General features: G+C 55.8%; 2 protein-coding genes across 2 annotated transcripts in view; one reads left to right on the top strand and one right to left on the bottom strand.

Moving 5' to 3' along the window:
• The window catches only part of LOC146422285 (uncharacterized), a 73,882-nt gene that overhangs the window by 3,234 nt on the left and 43,065 nt on the right, over nt 1-27,583 (top strand). The window lies entirely within an intron of this gene.
• LOC146422286 (SRC kinase signaling inhibitor 1-like) lies at nt 1,689-21,171 on the bottom strand. Its single transcript, XM_085046667.1, has 3 exons — nt 21,052-21,171; nt 2,907-3,214; nt 1,689-1,715 (listed from the first exon to the last, which is right to left on the bottom strand). Exons 1-3 carry the CDS (start codon nt 21,167-21,169, stop codon nt 1,689-1,691), a joined length of 453 nt encoding a protein of 150 aa, XP_084902793.1. The 5' UTR covers nt 21,170-21,171.

The raw sequence follows: 27,583 nt of genomic DNA, 5'->3' as shown, positions 1-27,583 counted from the left end.
ATCCAAATGCCAAAAAATCCAAACCCCCAAAAATCCAAACCCCAAAAAATCCAAACCCCAAAAATCCAGACCTCCAAAAAATCCAAACCCCAAAAATCCAAACCTCAAAAAATCCAAACCCCAAAAAATCCAAACCCCAAAAGTCCAAACCTCAAAAAATCCAACCCCCAAAAATCCAAATGCCAAAAAATCCAAATGCCAAAAATCCAAACCCCAAAAATCCAAACCCCAAAAATCCAAATCCAAAAAATCCAAACCCCAAAAAATCCAAACCCCAAAAAATCCAATCCCAAAAAATCCAAACCCCAAAAAATCCAAACCCCAAAAAACCCAAAAATCCAAACCTCAAAATATCCAAACCCCAAAAAATCCAAACCCCAAAAATCCAAACCCCAAAAATCCAAACCCCAAAAATCCAAACCCCCAAAAAATCCAAACCCCCAAAATCCAAATCTCAAAAAAATCTAAACCTCAAAAAATCCAAACCCCAAAAATCCAAACCCCAAAAAATCCAAACCCCAAAAAATCCAAACCCCAAAAATCCAAACCCCAAAAAATCCCAACCCAGGCTGCTTTGGATTCCCCCAGTTCAGGAATAAAGGAGATAATTCCCAAATCCAGATCATCTTCCTTCCACCTATAAAAAAATCCTCAGCAGCTTATCAAACCTGAGCCAACCCGAGCTGGATTTTTATTTTATTTTTTTTTTAAGAGCTGCTGCTTATTTAAAATAAAAATAAAAAGGAAAGTCTTTAAATCCCTGTAATAACAGGGAAAAAAATCCTATTTATTTAGCGGGAAGCACTGCTCTGTGCCTGGAAATTCCCCTGCTCTGAATCCTGAGAGGAAAATAGGGATTGTCACTGATGGGGACAGCAAAGCCACCAGCAGGGATTGTCCCCTCACCGAAATTTGGGGACATTTTGGGGACATTTTGGGGACAGCGCCAGGCTGGCAGCAGCTCTGATGATGACGAAATTCAGGTTTTCCCAGAATTTCCTTCTGCCACGCCAGGTCTGGGAATTGTCACCTTTGTCCCTTAGGGTGTTTTGGGGATCAGCTGAGGTTTCTTTGCCTTCTGGGGGATTTATCCTGGTGGGGATTTGTCATTGTCACATTGGGACACAAACAAGGGGGTTTGGGGTCACCAGGACACCCCAAAATAGGGACAAGAAACCCCCAGAACATCCATCCCTTGGGCCACCAGAGGTGTCACCTGCCCTGAGGGGACACAACCCCTTGGGGACACAACAAGGACATCAAGGTGGACACGGCACTGACCCCAAGGGCTTTGGGGTCCCCAGGATACCCCAAAATAGGGACAGGAAGCCCCCAGAACAGTCCATCCCTTGGGCCACCAGAGGTGTCACCTGCCCTGAGGGGACACAACCCCCTGGGGACACAAACAAAGGACATCGAGGTGGACGCAGCACTGACCCCAAGGGGGTTTGGGATCTCCAGAGCACCCCAAAACAGGGATAGAAACCCCCAGAACAGTCCATCCCTTGGGCCACCAGAGGTGTCACCTGCCCTGAGGGGACACAACTCACTGGGGACACGACTGAAGGACATCGAGGTGGACGCAGCACTGACCCCAGAGGGGTTTGGGATCTCCAGAGCACCCCAAAACAGGATAGAAACTCCCAGAACAGTCCATCCCTCGGGCTCTGAAAGGGCCACCAGACATGTCACCTGCCCCGAGGACCGGCAGGTCCCTGGGGACACAACAAGGACATCATGGTGGACGCAGCACTGACTCCAAGGGGTTTTGGGGTCCCCAGAACACCCCAAAACAGGGACAGAAAACCCCCAGAACAGTCCATCCCTTGGGCTCTGCTGTGCTCAGCAAAGGCCACCAGAATTGTCACCTGCCCCGAAGGGACAAAACCCCTTGGGGACACTACTGAAGGACATCATGGTGGACGTGGCACTGACCCCAAGGGGGTTTGGGATCTCCAGAGCACCCCAAAACAGGATAGGAACCCCCAGAACAGTCCATCCCTCGGGCTCTGCAAGGACCACCAGAGGTGTCACGTGTCCTGAGGGGACACAACCCCTTGGGGACACGACTGAAGGACATTGTGGTGGACGCAGCACTGACCCCAAGGGGGTTTGGGGTGCCCAGGACACCCCAAAATAGGGACAGGAAACCCCCAGAACAGTCCATTCCTTGGACCACCAGATGTGTCACCTGTCCTGAGGGGACACAACCCCTTGGGGACACGACCAAAGGACATCATGGTGGATGCAGCACTGACCCCAAAGGGGTTTGGGATCTCCAGAGCACCCCAAAACAGGATAGGAAACCCCAGAACAGAACAGTCCATCCCTTGGGCTCTGCTGTGCTCAGCAAAGGCCACCAGAATTGTCACCTGCCCTGAGGGGACACAACCCCTTGGGGACACAACCAAAGGACATCCAGGTGGACGCAGCACTGACCCCAGAGGGGTTTGGGATCTCCAGAGCACCCCAAAACAGGATAGGAACCCCCAGAACAGTCCATCCCTCCTCACACCTGGGGGATTCTCTTCCTCACACCTGGGGGATTATTTTCACCACATCTGGAGATTTCTCGTCCTCACATCTGGAAGATTCTCCTCCTCACACATGGAGAATTCTCCTCCCCACACCTGGGGCTTTCCACCACACCTGGAAGATTCTCTTCCTCACACCTGGGGAATTCTTTTCCTCACACCTGGAGGATTCTTCTCCTCACATCTGGAAAACTCTCCTCCTCACACCTGAACAATTCTCCTCCCCACACCACAGTCTCTCCGCCACACTTGAAAAATTCTCTCCCTCACCCCCGGAAAATCCTCTTCCTCCTCTCCTCAGGACGCTCCACCCACCCACTCCCCACCCCACCCAACACCTCCTTCCCTCCCCACCCACCCCCCCCAAAAAACCCATCCAAAAAAATCCCCTCTCACCTGATCCCTCAGCCTCTCCTGCTGCCCGCGCAGCGCCAACGCGTGCTGCGGGTATTTACTCTTCAGGTGGTCCATGAAAGCATCCCGCTTGCGCTCCATCTCGCTCTTCTGGAGGCCGGTGAGCGCCTCCAGGCTCTGCGCGGCGATCACGGTGTGCCGCCGCTCCGAGGTGTGCACCAGCCCCACGTTGGAGAAGCGCCGGGTGCCGTTGCCCAGCGTGCGGTACTCGCGCGGGTACTCGGCATCGTCCGCGGAGATCATGTGCGAGCTCGTCCGGTCGGGATCTGCGCGGGCACGGAGAGCACAGCGCGGTCAGGGGACAGTCCCCGCACTTGGGGCAGAGGTGGGGACAGTCCCCGGACTTGGGGCAGAAAGGGGGATTGTCCTGTCGGGATCTGCGGGGACAGTTCCCTGAAATGGGATGGAGTGGGGGACAGTCCCCGGCCATGGGGCAGAAAGGGGGAATGGTCCGGTTGGGATCTGCCCGGACACGGGGCACAGCGGGGTCAGGGGACAGTCCCCGCACTTGGGGCAGAGGTGGGGGACAGTCCCCGGACTTGGGGCAGAGTGGGGGACAGTCCTCTGTCACGGGGCAGAGGTGGGGGGACAGTTCTCTGAAATGGGGCGGAGTGGGGGGACAGTGCCCGGCCATGGGGCAGAGTGGGGAACTCGTCCTGTCGGGATCTGCGCGGGCACGGAGAGCACAGTGGGGTCAGGGGACAGTCCCCGGACTTGGGGACAATGCCCGGCCATGGGGCGGAACAGTCCCCGGCCGTGGGGCAGAAAGGGGAATGGTCCGGTCGGGATCTGCGCGGGCACGGAGAGCACAGCGGGGTCAGGGGACAGTCCCCGGACACGGGGCACAGGTGGGGACAGTCCCCGGACTTGGGGACAATGTCCGGCCATGGGGCGGAACAGTCCCCGGCCGCGGGGCAGAAAGGGGAATGGTCCGGTTGGGATCTGCGCGGGCACGGGAGAGCACAGCGGGGTCAGGGGACAGTCCCCGCACTTGGGGCACAGCGGGGTCAGGGGACAGTCCCTGGACTTGGGGACAATGCCAGGCCATGGGGCAGAAAGGGGCAATGGTCCGGTTGTGATCTGCGCGGGCACGGAGAGCATAGCGGGGTCAGGGGACGGTCCCCGCATTTGGGGCAGAGGTGGGGACAGTCCCCGGACTTGGGGCACAGCGAGGGATTGTCCCCGGCCATGGGACGGAGGGGGGGGGGACAGTGCCCGGCCATGGGACAGAGGTGGGGACGGTCCCTGCATTGGGGCAGAATGGGGAGAGACAGTCCCCGGCCATGGGACACATTTGGGGACGGGGACGGGGATTTCAGCAAGGAGCGATGGGAGAGCCTTGCTGGGAGTGGGATCAGACCTCAGGGGGATATATGGAATGGGATCATCCTTTTTGGGATGCACAGAGTGGGACCAGACCTCCGTGGGATAAATGGAATGGGATCATCCCTTTTGGGATGCACGGAGTGGGATCAGACCTTACGGGATATATATGGAATGGGATCATCCCTTATGGGATGCACAGAGTGGGATCATCCCTTATGGGATACACAGAGTGGGATCATCCCTCAGTGGGATAAATGGAATGGGATCATCCCTTTTGGGATACACAGAGTGGGATCATCCCTCAGTGGATATACGGAATAGGATCATCCCTTTTGGGATGCACAGAGTAGGATCATCCCTTTTGGGATGCACGGAGTGGGATCATCCCTTTTGGGATGCACAGAGTGGGATCAGACCTCAATAGGATATATGGAATGGGATCATCCCTTTTGGGATGCACAGAATGGGATCTTCCCCTTTGGGATGCACAGAGTGAAATCATCCCTTTTGGGATGCACGGAGTGGGATCATCCCTCAGTGGGATCATCCCTCAGTGCTGGTGGCTGCAGGGTTTGTCCCCTGCCATGGCAGCAGTGTCCCCTCCCCCGGACATGCGGCAGGAGGCGAGGGGACAGCGGGGACAGAGGGGCTGAGATCCCCCAAAACCTGCCATGTTCGAAGCGAAACAGGAACAAAACAGCGCTGGGTGAGTGAAAACAGCACAGACAGGACACGGCATGGGGACACTGACACTCGGACACGCGGGGGACATGGGGACACGGCACGGGGACACGGACACTCGGACACGCGGGGGACATCATGGGGACACGGCTCCGCAGCACGGACACTCGGACACACGGACACGCGGACGACACGGACACAGCACAGACCAAAATAAAATGAAATCGGGCAGGGTGGAGGGAGGGACGCGTGTGCGGGCACTGCGCGGGGGTGACAGGCCACCCGTGTCCCCTCAGGGACCCCAGCCGAGGGTGCAGCCCCCTGTCCTACCCCCGGGGCCCGCGGGGACCAAACCCGGGATGCTCTCTCCCCTCCTCTGTCCCATCCCAGCTCCTCCCGGTGCCCGCGGGCACCAAACCTAGAATATCCGGAATGCTCTGCCCTACCCCAGCCCGGGGGCACCAAATCTGGAATCTCGAGGATGCTCTGCCCCATCCCAGCCTTTCCCGGTGCTCAGCCGAGCCCGAGGGCACCAAATCTGGAATCTCGAGGATGTTCTGCCCCATCCCAGTCCCTTCCCGGAGCTCAGCCCAGCTCGAGGGCACCAAACCCGGGATTCCCGGGATGCTCTGCCTCATCATCTGCCCTATTCCAGCCTTTCCCGGGTATCAGCCCAGCCTGGGGACACCAAACCTAGAATCTCCGGGATGCTCTGCCCCATCCTCTGTCCTATTCCAGCCTTTCCCGGAGCTCAGCAGAGCCCGCGGGCACCAAACCTAGAATATCCGGAATGCTCTGCTCCATCCCAGCCCTTCCCGGAGCTCAATCCAGCCCGTGGACACCAAACCTAGAATATCGGAAATGCTCTGCCCCATCCCAGCCCTATTCCAGCCTTTCCTGGAGCTCAGCCCAGCCCGAGGGCACCAAATCCGGAATCTACGGAATCTTCCCTGGGCTCAGTCCAGCCCGGGGACACCAAATCCGGAATCTCGAGGATGCTCTGCCTCATCCCAGCCCTTCCCAGAGCTCAACCGAGCCCGTGGACACCAAACCTACAATATCCGGGATGCTCTGCCCCATTCTCTGCCCTATTCCAGCCTGTTTCGGAGCTCAGCCCAGCTCGAGGGCACCAAATCCGGAATCTCGAGGATGCTCTGCCTCATCCCAGCCTTTCCCGGAACTTAATCCAGCCCGGCGGCACCAAACCTGGAATCTACGGAATCTTCCCTGGGCTCAGTCCAGCCCGCGGAGACCAAAACCGGGATTCCCGGGATGCTCTGCCTCATCCTCTGCCCTATTCCAGCCCTTCCCGGAGCTCAGTCCAGCCCGGAGACACCAAACCCGGGATTCCCGGGATGCTCTGCCCCATCCCAGCCCTTCCCGGCTCTCAGCCCATCCCGGGCAGGGACAGGAGGTGACACCGGAGCAGGCAGAAAGTCCCACTCGCAATGAGAACCACAAGAACCTCTCCTCTCGCTAATAACTCATTCCGAGCACGAGGGATTCTCCTTCCAGGGAAGCTGGAAGAGGCTCCGCATGCCTGGAAGTCCCCGCAGGCTGCCAGCGCCTGGCACAGCCTCGGTGACAGCGGGACGAGGCCACCCCGTGCCAGCTGCGGGACAGCTCGGGGACCCGCAGTGCCACCCTGGAGGGTCCCACGGTGTCCCCTAACCCCGGACCGGTGCCAGGCTGCCCCGAGATGGCTTCGGCACCCCGGATGAGGTTGGCAGAGCGTTCTGCCTTCCCCTCCTTGCTCCCCTCTTAACCTTGATCCATAATTCATCTCCCTCCTCGCCCTGCTTTGCCTTCCCTCCCGAGCTCCCGCCAAGCAAACCACGGCGAGGTTTTTTTCCTCTTTTTCCCCCTCAATAATTCATCGGCCCCGCAGCCCGGTTTGATATCAAATTGATATCGAGTGCTATCAGCGCGGGAGGAGCTCCAGCGGGGGGCAGCGGACGCGATTGCTCCGCTCAAGGTCGCACGAGGAGCCGAGCGGGGACATCACGCGCTCGGCGAATGCCACAGGGACATCCCGAAGCTTTTCCTCCTCCAAAAAAGCCACCGGGCCAGCTGCCGTCACCGCGGAATGTGACCTTGGCAGGGCTGTCACCCCCTTTTTTCCCAGGAAACGGAGGTGGAATGAGGGAAGAGCCGAAGCTCCTGTCCCTCCCTCGCTCTGCCCGGTCCTGGTGGCACCGAGGAGGTCCCGGTGGCACCGAGGAGGTCCCGCTGGCACCGAGGAGGTCCCGGTGGCACCGAGGAGGTCCCGGTGGCACCGAGGAGGTCGTGGTGGCACCGACGAGGTCCTGGTGGCACCGACGAGATCCTGGTGGCACCGAGGAGATCCTGGTGGCACCGAGGAGGTCCCGGTGGCACTGAGGAGGTCCCGGTGGCACCGAGGAGATCCTGGTGGCACCGAGAAGATCCTGGTGGCACCGAGGAGGTCACGGTGGCACCGAGGAGGTCCTGGTGGCACCGAGGAGGTTCCAGTGGCACCGAGGAGGTCCCGGTGGCACCGAGGAGGTCACGCTGGCACCTCGAACACCCCGAAGGGCACAGAGGAAATGCCGGAGGGGACACCTCGGTCCCGCTGGTGGCAGAGGAGAAGGGCGACAGCATCGCCCCGGGCTCCGAATCCCAACCCGGATGGGAAATCCCGGCGGAGCAGCTTCTCCCGACCCCCCCAGGAGCTCCAGGAGCTCCGTTCCCATCTCTCCTCTCCCGTCACAACCCCACGGCCCCGGGATGGCTGATCCAAGGTGGAAAACTCCTTCCCTGCCTCACTCCAGCACTGTCTCCGCCACCCCAAAATACCGATTTGGGCAGGGACTGCACCCAGCACCCGAAACCCAGCCTTGGAGCTCATCGGGAATGCCCTGGAGCAGCTTCGGGATGCGGGAATGGGACCTTGGGTCACCCTAGGGTGCGGGAATGGGACTTTGGACCACCCCCGGGATAAGGGAATGGGACTTTGGACCACCCTCGGGTGCTGGAATGGGACTCTGGGCTACCTTCGGGATGCGGGAATGGGACCCTGGGTCACCCTAGGGTGCGGGAATGGGACCCTGAGCCACCCTCGGAATGAGGGAATGGGACCTTGGATCACCCTCGGGTGCGGGAATGGGACTTTGGACCACCCTAGGGTGTAGGAATGGGACCCTGAGCCACCCTCGGGATGATGGAATGGGACCCTGGGCCACCCTCGGGTGCGGGAATGGGACTTTGGACCACCCTCGGGTGTAGGAATGGGACCCTGAGCCACCTTCGGGTGCTGGAATGGGACTCTGGACTACCCTCGGGATGCGGGAATGGGACCCTGAGCCACCCTCGGGTGCGGGAATGGGACCTTGGACCACCCTCGGGATGAGGGAATGGGACTCTGGACCACCCTAGGGTGCGGGAACGGGATCCTGAGCCACCCTAGGGTGCGGGAATGGGATCCTGAGCCACCCTGGGGATGCGGGAATGGGACCCTGGGTCACCCTCGGGATGAAGGAATGGGACCCTGCGTCACCCCTGAGTGGGGGAATGGGACCCTGAGCCACCCCCGGTGTCCTCCAACCCCACCAAACCGCCTCTCCCGGGCACTGCCGCCTCCCGAGCACCGCAGAATTCCCACATTTCTCCCACCCCACGGGAACGGCTGAGGGCTGGAGCGGCGCCGTGCCAGCCGCAGCTGCAGCAGCGCCAGGGCTGCGAGGAAACAGCCGCAGCTCCTCTCCCTCCCTCCCCGGCGACAGCGATGAAACCACCGCGACGAGGATTTTTGGGGTGCGAGAGAGGAGTTTATCCCCTCCCGGTGGTTCTTCCAGCCCCGGGCTCAGCAGAGCCGAATTTCCAGCTCGTCGCCGAGCTCTCCCGCCCCGCGCTCAATCAGCATGCAGCTCCCCTCTCGCTAATTACACGCTCGGGGAGCGGAACGCGCCAGCTCCCCGCTGCTGCTGCTCGAAGGGATGATGTGAAACAGGTCGGGGGGAGCTGGATTTCCTCAGGGGGGTCTTCCACCTCAAACTGAGCCGCGTCCGGTCCCGTTTCAATCGCGGGGATGTGGAGCCGGCCGAGAAGAAGCGACCGCGACCCTATAAAGCTGGTGATCCGCCAACCCCTCCGGGGCGAGGGGAGGAAAAGCCACCCTAGCCACGCGTGCTGAGCTCCTGTCAGCCACCTCCGCGCTCCGGAGATCCCCCCGGCAGAGGGAAGGGGTGATCCCGCTAGAAAAAGGCCAACAGCTGCTGTTTGGGGGGCTTTTTGGGGGTGAAAGGAGCTGCAAACCCTCTAGGCCAGGGTTCTGTGAGAAAAGGGTGTTAATCCTTCCCTCCTGCGGATAATTTCACCTCAATGCCGCAAATCCTCCCTCCCTGACAAAGTTGTTCCTCCCTCTCCCGCAGGTCAGGGATTGCAGCGGCGCATCCCTGGAAAGTGCTTCCCCACGCTGCTTCCAACTAGGTCACTGGGGTGGCCGGAGAGTGCCCAGCTGGGCAGTGCCCATCCCAGCCCGGCGGGACATTGTCCCCAAGCAGCGCGGTGTCCCCTCGCTTACCCGCGGGCGCGGCGCGGCTCCCACGGCGGCCGGGCAGTGGCTCCGAGGGGACGGAGGGGACAGCGGCGCGCTGGGCGGGGGCTGCGGGGGGCTCCTTGGAGGGGCGCAGGGCTCCCACCACGGCCAGAATGCCGCGGTAGATCCGCGCCAGCCCCTCTCCGAGCAGCGGCAGGTTGAGCGAACGCGGTTCCCTTTGCCGATTCATCCACCCATCGTCCCCACCTGCCAGCAGAGGTGTCACCCGAGCCGGGGCCGGAGCCCCGGGCTGCTAGCAGGGCACTGCCATCGCGTCCTTCCCGGGAAAACGGGGACAACGGGGCTGAGGCGACAATCTTCAGGAACGGCGGCGGCGGGAGAGCTGCGGGCACGCGGAGCTGGGGAAAAACCCCCCAAAAAAACCTCCCCGGCGCTGCCCCGGCTGGGATCCCCCCACCAGCCCGGCGGGTCTCTCTCATCCACAGCAACCTCTCAAGCACAGTTTATCGCTGCAGTCCCATAAATCTTCACGAGGCAGCGGGTCGCGGCGAGTCAGCGGAGCGTGGAAAATCGGCCGAGAAAGCTCTGGCACGAAGAAGGGCCGAGAGGGGAGGGCGGCAGGGGAGTGCGTTCGGGGAGAGCGGCGGCCGGGAGGATGGAAGCCCCTCGGAGCGCTGCGGCTGCCCCGCGGCCGGCCATTAGCGCGGCCGGAAGAGCGGGACGCTCCCGCTTCCTCCCGGAGGCTGCACTGCCGCACTGCCCGTTCGCTCGGTACCCGCCCGGTCCCCGCCGAGCCCTGCCCGGGGCTAACCCCTTCCCTGCCGGGCGGCAAACGAGCTGCCGGGGGTGGGCGGAGGGGTGGGGGGGGGAGCGGGAAGAGGGAGTTTAACCCGTGCGCTGCTGCGGAGCTGCGGGAATGACGGGGTTGGGTCTGGCTGGGGGGGAATTCGGGGGGTTCTGGGGTGTTAAAATCGTCCAAATCCAGCTGTGCCGTGGTAAGGGACCTTCGGGGTGTCTCAGGGTCGTTGCTGTCCCCGCCCTCGGCTCAGCCGTGTCCGCTCATTTTGGGATGGTCCAACACCTTCCAGGACCCATCCTCACATCCAAAAAGTGAGGAAATCTCCCCAAAAAACCCGCTGGGAGATGCCCAGATGTTCGAGTTCTCCAAGCAAAGCCGTGCCCAGGAGCAGGGACGAGGCAGGTGACAGCCGGGGGACACCGGTGCCACCTCGTCCTGCCACCGCCATGTCCCCAGCCGGGTCCAACCCTCACCAGGTCTGGTCGCTTAAAGCCAATTTCCGGAGGATTTTGTGCCTTTTTTGGGCAGTGGGAATGCCAGCAGCAGACCCAGGATGGGAAATGTGGTCCCGAGGGGTCTGCAGGGTGTCCTTGTCACTCTCACAGCGACACAGCGCTGCCGTGAAACTTCCCCACCCTCCTCTTCCTCCACCAAACCCCCTGGGAAAAGCCAGGTGACGCCAAGGCCACCCGCAGGGGACAATTAACACCCGGCAGGGGACAAAGCTCCCCGGCGATGTCCCCCCGGGGCTGTGGGAATTGTTGTCCCTCTCATCCCCGCATTCCCAAGGATCCCCGCCGTGCCTTTCACTCCCAAATTCCAGCGGAACGGCGGAAAATCGAATTTTGTTGGGAATTTCCCAGGCGGGTTGGTGCGGACCCCACAGAGCCGGGATTGTAGGGACAGGGGCACTGTGCCCGGCGCGGTGGCAGTCCGGATTTTCCGGGGAAATCCTGGGATTCTGCCTGTTCCCAGACTCGACGTGCCCTGGATGGCACCTCCTGCCTGCCCTCATCCCAATAAATTCCCGTTTCGGAGCTGGACTTTCTCCCTGCTCTCATCCCATTAATTCCCACATCGGAGCTGAACCTTCTCCCGATCCATATCCCACCAAATTCCCACATCGGAGCTGGACCTTTTCCTTGCCCTCATCCCACTAATTCCCAGATCGGGACTGATCGGGACTGAACCTTCTCCTTGCTCTCATCCCATTAATTCCCACATCGGAGCTGAACCTTGTCCCTGCCCATATCCTACTAAATTCCCGTATAGGACCTGTGCCTTCTTCTTGCCCTAATCCCATTAATTCCCACATCGGAGCCGGACCTTCATCCCACTAATTCCCATATAGGATCTGTGCCTCCTCCCTGCCCGCATTCCACCAAATTCCCATATCGGAGTTGGACCTTCTCCTTGCCCTCATCCCATTAATTCCCACATCAGAGCTGTGCCTTCTCCCTGTCCATATCCTACTAAATTCCCATATAGGACTTGTGCCTTCTCCCTGTCCATATCCCACTAATTCCCATATAGGACCTGTGCTTTCTTCCTGCCCTAATCCCATTAATTCCCACGTCACAGCTGAACCTTCTCCTTGCCCACATCCCATTAAATCCCAGACTGGGACTGAGCCTTCTCCCTGTCCATATCCCACTAATTCCCATATAGGACCTGTGCCTTCTCCCTGCTCTCATCCCATTAATTCCCACGTCAGAGCTGGAGCTTCATCCTCCCATCATCCCACTAATTCCCACATTTGAGCCGGACCTGTTCCTCATCCTCATCCCGCTAATTCCCATATAGGACCTGTGCCTTCTCCCTGCCCTCATCCCACTAATTCCCACATTGGAGCCGGACCTTCTCCTTGCCCGAATCCCACTAAATTCCCATACAGGATCTGTGCATCCTCCCTGCTCTCATCCCATTAATTCCCACATCGGAGCTGCACCTTCTCCCTGCCCTAATCCCACTAAATTCCCACATCGGAGCTGCACCTTCTCCCTGCCCTAATCCCATTAATTCCCGCATTGGATCTGGACCTTCTCCCTGCCCTCATCCCGCTAAATTCCCGTTTCAGAACTGTGCCTTCTCCCATTAATTCCCACATCGAGGCTGGACCTTCTCCCTGCCCTAATCCCAATAAATTCCCACATCGAAGCTGCACCTTCTCCCTGCCCTAATCCCAATAAATTCCCACATCGAAGCTGCACCTTCTCCCTGCCCGAATCCCATTAATTCCCACATCAGAGCTGTGGCTTCTCCCTGTCCATATCCCACTAATTCCCACATCGGAGCTGCACCTTCTCCCGTCCCTAATCCCATTAATTCCCACATCGGAGCTGCACCTTCTCCCTGCCCTAATCCCAATAAATTCCCACATCGGAGCTGCACCTTCTCCCTGCCCTAATCCCACTAATTCCTACATCGAAGCTGCACCTTCTCCCTGCTCTCATCCCACAAAATTCCCACATAGGAGCTGGACCTTCTCCTTGCCCACATCCCATTAATTCCCACATCAGAGCTGCACCTTCTCCCTGCCCTAATCCCACTAAATTCCCACATCGGAGCTGCACCTTCTCCCTGCCCGAATCCCATTAATTCCCTCATTGGATCTGGACCTTTTCCCTGCCTTCATCCCCCTAAATTCCCGTTTCAGAACTGTACCTTCTCCCATTAATTCCCACATCGAAGCTACACCTTCTCCCTGCCCTAATCCCAATAAATTCCCACATCGGAGCTGCACCTTCTCCCTGCCCTAATCCCAATAAATTCCCACATCGGAGCTACACCTTCTCCCTGCCCGAATCCCAATAAATTCCCACATCGAAGCTACACCTTCTCCCTGCCCGAATCCCATTAATTCCCACACCGGAGCTGCACCTTCTCCCTGCTCTCATCCCACTAAATTCCCACACCGCGACACGAATCTCGCCCCAAACCCCTCCCGGCTGGAGCCCCAGCTGGCATCTCCCCCTGCCGCTGCCCTGCCAGGCGGCTCCTTCCCTCTGCAAGCGCAGGAGCCACCGGATAAATCCCGCATGTCACTTGTCACAACCCAAACCGAGGCAGAAATCCCATCTGGCCGGCGCTGCAAAAAGCAGCAGCCGCTTCCCACCTCAGCCGGGTTGTCATCGCGCCCACGCGAGCACATGGAGCCGAGTTCACCTCCCCAAAATCCCGGGGATGCGGTGCCAAGGGAACGGCCGGCGCACCTGGGTGCTCGCTCGGAGCGGGGCGGGATGGAGCTGCCCTCGGGCGGGCGAGGAAAAATGAGGAGTGGAGGGTGGGAAGGGAAAATCGCGGTTAGGAGAGACGAAGAATTCATCCTACTGCCCTGGGCCAGACGAGGAAAATGAGGAGAGGAGGGTGGGAAGGGAAAATCGTGGTTGGGAGAAACGGGGAATTCATGCTGCTGCCCTTGGCCAGCCGAGGGAAAATGAGGAGAGGAGGGTGGGAAGGGAAAACGCAGTTAGGAGAGATGGGGAAATCTTCGAGGAGCAGAGGGTAGGAGGACAAATCGCAGTTGGGAGAGATGGAGAATTCATCCCGCTGCTCTCGGCCAGCGAGAAAAACGAGGAGCAGAGGGTGGGAAGGAAAAATCGCAGTCGGGAGAGACGAGGAATTCATCCCTCTGCCCTCTGCCAGCCCAGGGAAAATGAGGAGAGGAGGGTGGGAAGGGAAAATCGCGGTTAGGAGAGATGGGGAAATCTTCCCGCTGCCCTCGGCTCGCTGAGAAAAAACGAGGAGCAAAGGGTGGGAAGGGAAAATCGCAGTTAGGAGAGACGAAGAATTCATCCTACTGCCCTGGGCCAGCCGAGGGAAAATGAGGAGAGGAGGGTGGGAAGGGAAAATCGCGGTTAGGAGAGACGGGGAATTCATCCCGCTGCCCTCGGCTCGCTGGGAAAAAACGAGGAGCAGAGGGTAGGAGGACAAATCGCAGTTAGGAGAGATGGGGAATTCATCCCGCTGCCCTCTGCCAGCCCATGGAAAATGAGGAGTGGAAGGTGGGAAGGAAAAACGCAGCTAGAAGAGAAGGGGAAATCTTCCCGCTGCCCTCGGCCAGAGAGAAAAACGAGGAGCAAAGGGTGGGAAGGGAAAATCGCGGTTAGGAGAGATCGGGAATTCATCCCGCTGCCCTCAAAACGAGGATCAGAGGGTGGGAAGGGAAAATCGCAGTTAGGAGAGATGAGGAAACCTTCCCGCTGCCCTCGGCTCGCTGTCCAGCCGCCGGCGGAATTCCCGGAGCGTGGAAATCATCCCTGCCCGGGGCAGAGCCGGCGGGAGGAGGAGGAGGAGGAGGAGGAGGAGGAGGACGTGCCCTGGCAAGGGTGGCATCCTCGGCTGGCAGGGCTGTCGCAGGGTTGGGGACGTGCCAGCCGCTGGGGGACACGGGATAAAAATAAAGGCCGGGAGGCGCTGGCCGCAGCAGGGCTTCTCGCGGCTGCGACAGAAGCCACTTTGTGGCCTCGTCCCTCACCCACGCGGCGACCAGAGCCTGGCAGCTGCCGTGGGAATCTCCCCAGGGGAGGGAAACTGAGGCAGGGAGGGGAGTGACGCACAGAAAGAGCGGGTCTGGCTGTCCTGGGGGCGCTGAGAGGGGAGAGGGGCAAACCAGGGTGGGATTGGGATGAAAACATCGAGAAGATCCTGAGCTTTGCCGGGATTTGGCTGCCGGGTGGGAGGAGGAGGTGAAACTGATGCCTGATGGGTTTTTGTCCTTTTATTTTAATTTTATACTCTCTTTATCTACATCCTTTATATATAACCTTTTCCCTTTCCCCATTCCTGTACTTTTTACTCCCTGTATCTCAACCCTATATGTTTATCACCCTAGTACCTCTTGCCCTGCTCAGAATTCTTTGGGGAAGACGAAACAAACCCCAAAATCTCAAAAGCATGATGTACAATTTTGAACAGAGCCCCCCATCACTGAGACACGTTTTTGTAAACTGAGTAATTTTTTAAAGATTACTTTAAATCTTTAATTTAAATCTTTAATTTAAATCTTTAATTCTTTAAATCTTCTTTAAATTTAAATCTTTAAATTTTAAATTTAATCTGTAAATTTAAGTGATCTTTTGGAGGGGAGGCAATTTTAACAAGGGGGCAATTACTTCATTTGTTACACTTCTTATTGGAGATTTTTAGATAGGAATTCTAATCTAAGCTGTCCATAAATTGTATAATGGGAATATCATCGGGGCTGGTTCGTCGGTGTGCATCTGAGATCCTATTAAACCAAAACAAAACCCCTTTCCTATACTGCGTGTTTGCATCTAAAAATTTTTTTACTGGCGATTTAAGGCATCAAAACCACCGTCGGTATGCTGAGAATCTCCCAAAAAGACCCGATTTGGCTGCCGGCTGGCTCCGTGGGGGATGTGGGGCTCTGACTCAGCCGTGGGGTTCTGACTCAGCCGCAAGTCGTGTGGGGAAGCAGAGCCAGCTCTCCCCCCTCCGTGAGCCTGAATCCCCCCCGAGCCTCATCCTGCCGGGAGCAGCCTGCGGGATCAGCCCGAGGATCCCGGAGCCCAAAATCGCTTCCACAGCTCGGTTTCCATCCCTGTTTTCCCATTTCCCATATCCTCATCCTGCCGGGAGCAGCCTGCGGGATCAGCCCGAGGATCCCGGAGCCCAAATCACTTTCACAGCTCAGTTTCCATCCCCATTTTCCCATTTTCCCATTTTCCCATTTTCCCATTTTCCCATTTTCCCATTTTCCCATTTTCCCTTATTTTCCCATTTTCCCATATTTTTCCATTTTCCCATTTTCCCATATCCTCATCCTGCCTGGAGCAGCCTGAGCCCAAGGAAGTAGCAGGACTTAGATCCCGGAGCCCAAATCGCTCCTAGAGCTGAGTTTCCATTCCTGTTTTCCCATTTCCTGATCCTCATCCTGCCAGGAGCAGCCTTTGGGATCAACAGCAAGACCCAGATCCCCCATAACTCCCACAGCTCAGTTTCCATCCCCATTTTCCCATTTCCTGATCCTCATCCTTCTAGGAGCAGCCTTTGGGATCAGCAGCAAGACCCAGATCCCAAATCACTCCCACAGCTCAGTCTCCATCCCCATTTTCCCACTTTCCCCATATTATTTTCCCATTTTCCCATATTTTCCCATTTTCCCATATTTTCCCATTTTCCCATTTCCCCATTTTCCCATATTTTCCCATTTTCCCATTTTCCCATATCCTCATCCTTCTAGGAGCAGCCTTTGGGATCAACAGCAAGACCTGGACCCCATAATTCCCAGAGCTCAGTTTCCATTCCCATTTTCCCATTTCCTGATCCTCATCCTGCCAGGAGCAGCATTTGGGATCAGCCCAAGGAAGTAGCAGGACCTGGAGCCCCAAATCACTTCCAGAGCTGAGTTTCCATCCCCATTTTCCCATTTCCTGATCCTCATCCTTCTAGGAGCAGCCTTTGGGATCAGCAGCAAGACCTGGATCCCAAATCACTCCCACAGCTCAGTCTCCATCCCCATTTTCCCATTTTCCCATTATTTCCCCATTTCCCCATTTCCCCATTTCCCCATTTCCCCATTTCCCCATTTCCCCATTTCCCCATTTCCCATATCCTCATCCTTCTAGGAGCAGCATTTGGGATCAACAGCAAGACCCCATAACACCCACAGCTCATTCTCCATCCCCATTTTCCCTGAAAACACAAAAATTTTGCTGCTGGGAGAACCCACCCCGCTCTGGGATGATCCCAGCACTGAGCAGTGTCACACTTTGGGGTCACCCCCTGGACACTGCTGTCCCCTGCTCCCCACCCTGGCGAAGTTTCCCTCAATTCAAATCCCAGATTCCTGACCCTAAAAATGGGTTTGGGATGGGAGGAAATGACCCTGAAAATGGGTTTGGGATTGGAAGAAATGACCCTAAAAATGGGTGTGGGATGGGAAGAAATGACCCCAAAACTGGATCTGGGAGGAAATGACCCCAAAAATGGGTTTGGGACGGGAGGAAACAACCCCAAAAATGGGTTTGGGATGGGAGGAAACGACCCCAAAAATGGGTCTGGGATGGGAAGAAATGACCCTAAAAATGGGTTTGGGATGGGAGGAGATGACCCTGAAAATGGGTTTGGGATGGGAGGAGATGACCCCAAAAATGGGTCTGGGAGGAGATGACCCCAAAAATGGGTCTGGGATGGGAGGAAACGACCCCAAAAATGGGTCTGGGAGGAGATGACCCCAAAAATGGGTCTGGGATGGGAGGAAACGACCCTAAAAATGGGTTTGGGGTGGGAGGAGATGACCCCAGAAATTACTCTGGGATGGGAGGAAACGACCCTAAAAATGGGCTTGGGATTGGATGAAATGAGACCAAAAATGGGTGTGGGATGGGAGGAAATGACCCTGAAAATGGGCTTGGGATGGGAGGAGGAGGAGGAAGAGGAGGAAGAGGAGGAGGAGGAAGAGACACCAAATCAAAAATCAATTCCATCAATAAAACACTGGAGAAGCTCCTAACCAGAGCCAAACCTCCTCAATCACGGAATCCTGGAATGATTTGGGATGGAAGAACCTTAAATCCAATCCATTCCCACCACCCCCGGCTGCTCCAAACCTTGTCCAACCTGCCCTGGGACAATTCCAGGGATGGGACAGCTCTCTGGGAATTCCATCCCAGCCCTTCCCACCCTCCCAAGGAGGAATTTCTCCCTAAAATCCAGCCTAAACCTCCTCATTTCCCAAATTCCAAATCCCTCCCCACGAGGGATAAATCCCCACAGCCCAGCCAAGGAATTAGGAAATTAGGAAATTAGGGAATTAGGAAATTAGGAAATATTAGGAAATTAGGAAATATTAGGAAATTAGGAAATTAGGAAATCAGGAAATTAGGAAATATTAGGAAATTAGGAAATTAGGAAATTAGGAAATATTAGGAAATTAGGAAATTAGGAAATTAGGAAATTAGGAAATTAAGAAATATTAGGAAATTAGGAAATTAGGAAATTGGGAAATTAGGAAATTAGGAAATTAGGAAATTAGGAAATATTAGGAAATTAGGAAATTAGGAAATTAGGAAATAATTAGGAAATTAGGAAACCAGGAAATTATCCAAACCAACCCCACATCATTCCCAACCCTTTGCCCCACAAGGATCCTCTGGCTGGAGTTTCCTGAGGGCTCAGCTTGGAAAAAATCCATGGATTTTTCCCGATTTGGAGGGTTTGGGATCTCAGCAGCGCAGGGACAGCCACGCCACACCCTCGGCACGGGAGACCCAAAAATTCCCAAATTTTGGCACAGGAGACCCAAAAATTCCCAAATTTTGGCACAGGAGACCCAACAATTCCCAAATTTTGGCACAGGAGACCCAAAAATTCCCAAATTTTGGCACAGGAGACCCAACAATTCCCAAATTTTGGCACGGGACACCCAAAAATTCCCAAATTTTGGCACAGGAGACCCAAAAATTCCCAAATTTTGGCTCAGCCAGCAGCTCCGATCCCTAAATCCCACACCCTCCGGGCAGGATTTGGGGGACACCACGATAATTTTGGGTGACACCACGACAATCTGGGGTGACACCGCGACAATTTGGGGTGACCCCACGAGAATATGGGGACACCACGACAATCTGGGTGACACCACGATAATTGGGGTGACACCACGACAATTTGGGGTGACACCACGACAATCTGGGTGACACCACGACAATCTGGGTGACACCACGACAATTTTGGGGACGCCACGATAATCTGGTTGACACCACGACAATCTGGGTGACACCACCATAATTTTGGGGACATCACAACAATTTGGGGTGACACCACGACAATCTGGGTGACACCACAACAATTTGGGGTGACACCACGACAATCTGGGTGACACCACGACAATCTGGGGTGACACCATGAAAATTTGGGTGGCACCACGACAATTTGGGGTGACACCACGACAATTTGGGGTGACACCACGACAATTTTGAGGAAACGTGCTCGGGATGGAAAACCGGTTTTTTGGGGGTTTTTTTTTTGGGTGAAATCCCGCAAGGATTCGCTGCCAGCCTGAGCGGAGCACGGCGCAGGGACGCTGCGGCGACATGTGACACATGGCCCTGCCCGCGGGGGGCGCGGGGACACCGAGCCGGCTCCGTGTCACATCCCACCTCGAGACGCGGCGGGTGACACGAGGACGAGGCCAGTGCTCTGTCCCCGGGGCGGGTGGCACCCCTGCTGTCCCCTGGTGTCCCCTGGTGTCCCGCAGGCCACACGGGGGGCCCGGCAGTGTCCCCCCCGCCCGTCGCCTCCCACCGGCGGCAGTCAGAAGCTGTCCAGGCAGCGGCGGTTAGTCAAGCAAAAGGAGGGCAGCGGCAGCTGCCTGCAGCCCTGATCGTCCTCCTCCTCCTCTTCTTCCTCCTCCTCATCCTCCTCCTCCTCATCCTCATCCTCCTCCTCCCTCCGGAGCAGGGCACCCAGCACGGCACAGCCCAAGCCATCTGTCCCCACCTGGGTGGGGTTGGGAGTGTCCCCAGGACATCTTAGAGACACCTGGGTGGGGACTGGGAGCATCCTGAGCCACCTGTGTGGGGCTGGGATGATCCCCAGGACACCCCAGAGTCACCTGCCTGGGGCTGGGACTGTCCCCAGGACATCTCAGAGCCACCTGGGTGGGGCTGGGAATGTCCCCAGGCCACCTTAGAGACACCTGGGTGGGGACTGGGAGCATCTCCAGCCACCCCAGAGCCACCTGTGTGGGGCTGGGACTGTCCCCAGGGCACCCCAGAGCCACCTGTGTGGGGCTGGGACCATCCTGAGCCACCTGTGTGGGGCTGGGATGATCCCCAGGACACCCCAGAGTCACCTGGGTGGGGCTGGGACTGTCCCCAGCCACCCCAGAGTCACCTGTGTGGGGCTGGGATGATCCCCAGGACATCCCAGAGTCACCTGCGTGGGGCTGGGACTGTCCCCAGGCCAGCCTAGAGTCACCTGTGTGGGGCTGGGACTGTCCCCAGCCACCCTAGAGCCACCTGTGAGGGGCAGGAGTCAGCCCCAGGCCACCTTAGAGCCACCTGCCTGGGGCTGGGACTGTCCCCAGAACACCTTAGAGCCACCTGTGAGGGACTGGGATGATCCCCATCCCACACCCTCCATCACTCCCAGGCCAGGGCCACCTGTGTGGGGCTAGGACCATCCCCAGACCCCTCCAGACCCATCCATGAGCAGCAAAGGACCATCCCCACCCCACACCATCCATCAATTCCTGGGCAGACCCCGCCTGTGTGGGGCTACGACTGTCCCCAGGCCACCCCAGAGCCACCTGTGATGGGCTAGGACCATCCCTAGGTCACCCCAGAGCCACCTGTGATGGGCTAGGACCATCCCCAGACCCCTCAGACCCCATCCACGAGGAGCAAGGACCATCCCCATCCCACACTATCCATCACTCCCAGGCCATTCCCCACCTGTGTGGGACAGGGACCATCCCATGACCATTCCAGGGTCCACCTGTGATGGGCTAGAACCATCCTCAGACCCCTCCAGACCCATCCACGAGGAGCAAGAACCATCCCCACCCCACACCATCCATCAGTTCCTTAGCAGACCCCGCCTGTGTGGGGCTAGGACTGTCCCCAGGCCACCCCAGAGCCACCTGTGATGAGCTAGGACCATCCTCAGCCCCCTCCAGCCCCCATCCACGAGCAGCAAGCACCATCCCCACCCCACACCATCACTCCCACCCCATTCCCCACCCCACCAGGCCCAGCGTCCCCCGAAGCCATCCGACCCTACCGCCCTCCCTCCCCTCCCCTCCCCTCGCTCCGTACCCGCGAGCAGCGCGGTCAGCCGGTAGTCCCGGGGCTCGCTGGCTCTGCCCGGCTCCCTCAGCCTCGCCACGGCTCGGGGAGAAGCTCCAGGGGGCTGCTTTGCCCACCGAGGCAGCATCGCGGCCGGGGTTGGGGAGGGGAAGCTGCTCGGAGCTCTGCTCCGGAATCTGCGCGACAAACACACGCAGCTCGTCGCATCCCCTCGCGATGGTCCCGCTGGCCTTTCAAGCCACCCGGTGGCCACGCCGGGTCGCGTCCAGAGGAGCGAATTCCGGGGGGATGAAATGGAGGATTGTCACCCAAGCGGAGCACGGAGGGTGAGCACCGACCTGACCGCGGCCGTGCGGCGGCTGTCACCTCACATCCAGCGCCGCCGCTGTCACCTCACAGCCACCCCGCCGCTGTCACCTCAGTGCCAGCACCGCCAGCGTCACCTCAGAGCCAGCGCCGAGTCCTCCGAGCCGGGGAGAGGAGCTCAGCGAGAGCCCGAGCTAGCCGGAGCTTCCCGGCGCTGTCTGCATGGCCGACATGCCGAATTCCCATCGCTCTTCCCTCTCCCGCCTCGCCGCTTCCTCTCACATCCTTTCCCTGCCTCGGGAACTTTTCCGATTTATCGCTCGGCTCGGCGCGGCTCGGCTCGGCTCGGCTCGGCTCGGCTCGGCGCGGCTCGGCTCGGCTCGGCGCGGCTCGGCTCGGCTCGGCGCGGCTCGGCTCGGCTCGGCTCGGCTCGGCTCGGCTCGGTTCGGCTCGGCGCGGCTCGGCTCGGCGCGGCTCGGCTCGGCTCGGCTCGGCTCGGCTCGGCGCGGCTCGGCTCGGCTCGGCTCGGCTCGGCTCGGCGCGGCTCGGCTCGGCTCGGCTCGGCTGATTCCCGGTTTTCCGTTTTTCCCGAGCTCCCTGGGAGTTTTTATTTTTAATTCCCTCCCTTCCCCTGGAAATGCCAGCTTTGGCCCCTCGGTGGCATCTCACGCGGGCAGTGCCAGCAGCGCCAGCCCGGATTGTCCCCGTGTCGCCGGCACGAGCCGCACGAGCCGCTCGGGGAGATGTCACCGTGATGTCACCACCGCCCGGAGCTGGCCTGGAGGGTCCAGCGCGGCTGGGGACACCGGGATGTCCTTGATGCCACCAAAGCGCCCAGTGGGCAGTCAGGGCACAGTCTGGATGGGTCCTGTGTGGACGGAAGTGACCCTTCCCAAAAAATCCCAAAAAATCCCAAAAATTCCCAAAAATTCCCAAAAATTCCCAAAAATTCCCAAAAATTCCCAAAAATTCCCAAAAAATCCCAAAAATTCCCAAAAATTCCCAAAAATTCTCAGGATGAGGAATTATCCCGAAGGGAGTGACCCTTCCCAAAGAGTCCCAAAGATTCCCAGGATAAGGAATTATCCCGAAGGAAGTGATCCTTCCCAAAAATTCCCAAAAATTCCTAAAAATTCCCCAAAATTCCCAAAAATTCCTAAAAATTCCCCAAAATTCCCAAAGATTCCCAGAGATTCCCAAGATGATGGGATTATCCTGAAGGAAGTGATCCTTCCCAAAGATTCCCAAAGATTCCCAGGATGGGGAGAGATTATCTCAAAGGAAGTGATCTTTCCTAAAAATTCCCAAAAATTCCCAGGATGAGGAGATTATCCTGAAGGAAATGACCCTTCCCAAAGATTCCTAAAAATTCCCAAAGATTCCCAGGATGAGAAATTATCCTGAAGGAAGTGACCCTTCCCCAAAATTCCTAAAAATTCCCAAAAATTCCCAGGATGAGGAGATTATCCCGAAGGAAGTGACCCTTCCCAAATATTCCCCAAAAATCCCAAAAATTCCCAGGATGAGGAGATTATCCCGAAGGAAGTGACTTTTCCCAAAAATTTCCGAAGATTCCCAGGATGAGAAATTATCCCGAAGGAAGTGACCCTTCCCCAAAATTCCTAAAAATTCCTAAAAATTCCCAGGATGAGGAATTATCCCGAAGGAAGTGACCCTTCCCAAAAATTCCCGAAGATTATAAGGATGAGGAATTATCCCGAAGGAAGTCACCCTTCACAAAAATTCAAAAAAATTCCCAAAAATTCCCAAAAATTCCCAGGATGAGGAATTATCCTGAAGGAAGTGACCCTTCCCAAAAAATCCCAAAAATTCCCAAAAATTCCCAAAAATTCCCAAAAATTCCCAAAAATTCCCAAAAATTCCCAGGATAAGGAATTATCCCGAAGGAAGTGACCCTTCCCAAAGATTCCCAAAGATTCCCAGGATGAGGAATTATCCTGAATTATCTTTCCCAAAGTTTCCCAGGATGAGAAATTATTCTGAAGGAAGTGATCCTTCCCAAACATTCCCAAAGATTCCCAAAAATTCTCAGGATGAGGAATTATCCCGAAGGAAGTGACCTTTCCCAAAAATTCCCAAAAATTCCCAGGATGAGGAGATTATCCTGAAGGAAGTGACCTTTCCCAAAAATTCCCAAAAATTCCCAAAGATTCCCAGGATGAGGAGATTACCCCGAAGGAAGTGACCCTTCCCAAAGATTTCCAAAGATTCCCAAAAATTCCCAGGATAAGGAATTATCCTGAAGGAAGTGACCCTTCCCAAAAATTCCCAAAAATTCCCAAAAATTCCCAAAAATTCCCAAAAATTCCCAAAAATTCCAAAAAATTCCCCAAAATTCCCAAAAATTCCCAGGATGAGGAGATTACCCCGAAGGGAAGCAGCAGCAGGCAGAGTCCCAAAAGCCAATCCCACCCGCGATCGGAATTTCGGGATCGATAACGCTGGAAAAATCCCTCCAAGCTCAACCCCAACCATTCCCCCGGGCCCGATGTGTCACCCGTGTCACCGACGTGTCCCCCGTGTCACCGACGTGTCCCCCGTGTCCCCAAGTGCCACCCGGGGCACTTTCAATCCCCGCGGGGATGGTGACTCCGCACTGCCCCGGGCAGCTCTGCCAACTTTTCCCCGAAGAAATTATCCCTAAAATCCGATTTAAACTCCCCCCGGAGCCTTTCTAAAATCCTAAAATCAGGAGGATTCTCGCATTGTTTTGTCCTCTCACGGTGGAGAGTCTCAGCACTTCCCGATTTTTTAGGTTTTCCTCTTTTTTTCCACCCTGGGAAGAGGCTTTGAGAATTATTTTTCCTCCCTTCACCATTCCTGGTGTTTTTCTCTGTCCTTCTGGCACTCTGAGGATTCTGTCGTGGACTTTCCTCTTCCTTTCCTCTTCCTTTCCTTTCCTTTCCTTTCCTTTCCTTTCCTTTCCTTTCCTTTCCCTTTTTCCCTTTTTCCCTTTTTCCCTTTTTCCCTTTTTCCCTTTTTCCCTTTTTCCCTTTTCCCTGTTCCCTGTTCCCTTTTTTCACTTTTTTCCCCTTTTTCCCTTTTTTCCCTTTTTCCCTTTTTTCTCTTTTTCCCTTTTCCCCTTTCTCTTTTCCCTGTTCCCTGTTCCCTTTTTTCCCTTTTTTCCCTTTTTTCCCTTTTTTCCTTTTTCCCTTTTTTCCCTTCTTTCCCTTTTTCGTTTTCCCCTTTTTCCATTTTTCCTTTTTTCCCCCTTCTTCCTTTTCCCCTTTTTTCCTTTATTCCTTTTTTCCCTTTTTTCCTTTTTTTCATTTTTCCCTTTTTATCTTTTTTCCTTTTTCCCTTTTTTCCCTTTTTTCCTTTTTCTCTTTTCCCTTTTTCCCCCTTTTTCCTTTTTTTCCCCTTTTTCCCCTTTTCCCCTTTTCCCCTTTTCCCTTTTTTCCCTCTTTTTCCCTTTTTTCTTTTTCCCTTTTCCCTTTTTTCCCCTTTTCCCCTTTTTTCTTTTTCCCTTTTCCCTTTTTTCCCCTTTTCCCCTTTTCCCCTTTTTTCCGTTTTTCCTTTTTTCACTTTTCCCCTTTTTTCCCCTTTTTCCCTTTTCCCTTTTTTCCCTTTTTTTTTCCCTTTTTCCCCCTTTTTCCCTTTTCCCTTTTCCCTTTCCTTCCTCACTCCCAATATTTCTCTCCCTCCTTCTACCACCCCAAAAATCCTCTCACAGACTCTTTTTTCCCTCCTTTCCCCATTCCCGAGATGGTTTTTTTGGGATTTCTCTCCGTCCTTCTGCCACCCTAAAAATTCTCTCACAGGTCCACCAGATTTTGGGAAAATCTGGGAATTCAAGGATGGATTTTCCCTGTTTTGAACACTGGGGAAACTGAGTCACGGACCAAAAAACTCCTAATTTTCAACCCAGGCGGGAAGGAAAAAATCTCTGGAGCTTTCCCAAACTCGCCACCAGCCGCAGCCCTGAGTCACAGCTGGCACGGGCGACAACTCACGACACCAGAAAATTCCCCCCAAAAAAATTCCTTCTGCTCCTCGCTGAGCGCTCCGAGCCTCTTCCCACACCCCGGGGGATTTTTCCCCTTTTTCTCCCTCATTTTGGGACAGAAAGGAATCTTTCCCCACCCGTTTATATCAACCTGCGAGGTTGATCTCCAGGAGGAGAGGCAGGAGTTAAAAAAAAAAAATGAAAGATAAAATGAAATTTTATCCAAAAATAAAGAGTGAGGTGACAAGGACACGCAGCAGGGCAGCGGCAGGGCTGGGGAGTTTGCCCAGGAAAGGCACTTGGAATAATTCGGGGATGGAATAATTCCCTGGAATAATTCGGGGATGGAATAATTCCCCGGAATAATTCGGGGATGGAATAATTCCCTGGAATAATTCGGGGATGGAATAATTCCCTGGAATAATTCGGGGATGGAATAATTCCCTGGAATAATTCGGGGATGGAATAATTCCCTGGAATAATTCGGGGATGGAGGAGATTTTGGGGCTCCAGCGGGGAAGGAAAATGCTGGAAATTATCCCGAAGGAAGTGACCTTTTCCCAAAGATTCCCAAAGATTCCCAGGATGAGGAATTATCCTGAAGGAAGTGACCCTTCCCAAAAATTCCGAAAAATTCCAAAAAATTCCGAAAAATTCCGAAAAATTACCAAAAAATTCCTAAAAATTAAAAAAAAATCCTAAAAATTCCTAAAAATTCCTTAAAATTCCTAAAATTTCCAAAAAATTCCCCAAAATTCCCAAAAATTCCCAAAAATTCCCAAAAATATTCCCCAAAAAATTCCTAAAAATTCCCCCAAAATTCCCCAATGTCGCGGAAAACGAACGCGTGAGGAGAGGATGGATCGTCCTTCCCGCTGATCCCCGAAATCAGGATGCGGCGACCTTTTAATTGGGGTGGTTAATGAGGGGTTAATGAGCCTGGCTGGGGTGTCACAAGTGCCACATCCCTGGCGGGACAGGCCTGTCCCCGTTCTGGATAAATCCCAGCCAGCCTCACCCGCGCCTGGCACGGCGACAGTCCCCGGTGTCACCGCGGTCCTGCTGTCACCAGGGGAAGGGATGTTATTCCTACACCCCGAAAATCCACCGGAATGGAGGGAAAAACCTGTTTTTAAATGTCATTTTTCCCCCTTTAAATGTCATTTTTCCCCCACTTTGGCCCTTCCCGAGCCGGCAGGGTGGTGACAAACCCCTGGGTCACCCCAAAGCCACTGCTGGTGACACCGCGGGGTGTCCGGGAGGCAATTCCCAGGAAAAAGCCGCTAAAAGCACCTCCGACCCGGCGGGGTGAGACATCTGCATTCACTCCTGAGCTGCCGGACGCGATTCTGCTCTGAGGAGCTCCCCGCGGGGCTGAGGAGGTTCTGCTCATTCCCTGCTCCGTTCCCAGCTCCTTTCCTCATTCCCTGCTCCATTCCCTATTCCCTGCTCCATTCCCCATTCTCCATTCCCTGCTTCTTTCCTCATTCCCAGCTCCATTTCCTGCTCCATTCCCCATTCCCAGCTCCATTCCCCATTCCCAGCTCCATTCCCTATTCCCAGCTCCATTCCCTATTCCCAGCTCCATTCCCCATTCCCTGTTCCAGCCCCATTCCCTGCATCATTCCCTATTCCCTGTTCCATTCCCCATTCCCAGCTCCATTCCCCATTCCCAGCTCCATTCCCCATTCCCAGCTCCATTCCCTGTTCCATTCCCCATTCCCAGCTCCATTCCCCATTCCCAGCTCCATTCCCCATTCCCAGCTCCATTCCCAGCTCCATTCTCCATTTCCCAGCTCCATTCCCCATTCCCAGCTCCCTTCCCATTCCATTCCCCATTCCCAGCTCCATTCCTCATTCCCTGCTCCATTCCCATTCCCTTCCCCATTCCCTGCTCCATCCCTTACTCTATTCCCTGTTCCATTCGCAGCTCCATTCTCCATTCCCTATTCCCTGTTCCATTCCCCATTCCCAGCTCTATTTCCCATTCCCAGCTCCATTCCCTCTTCCCTGCACCTTTCCTCATTCCCAGCCCCATTCCTCATTCCCTGCTCCATTCCCAGCTCCATTCCCTATTCCCTGTTCCATTCCCCATTCCCAGCTCTATTCCCCATTCCCTGCTCCATTCCCTACTCCATTCCCCATTCCCAGCTCCATTCCCGGTGGCTAGCACAGGTCTTTCCCATGAGAACTTCTTCCTGTGTTTTATAAACAAAGATAAAGTTTGGATGTTATTAAAAACAGTGTCTCGAGATTTGGACAGTGCAG

The sequence above is a fragment of the Lichenostomus cassidix genome, unplaced genomic scaffold (assembly GCF_008360975.1).
Source record: "Lichenostomus cassidix isolate B80296 unplaced genomic scaffold, HeHo_3.0 HiC_scaffold_789, whole genome shotgun sequence".
Taxonomy (NCBI): domain Eukaryota; kingdom Metazoa; phylum Chordata; class Aves; order Passeriformes; family Meliphagidae; genus Lichenostomus; species Lichenostomus cassidix.
The sequence above is the reverse complement of the archived record's forward strand: the minus strand, read 5'-3'. Positions and strand labels throughout refer to the sequence as shown.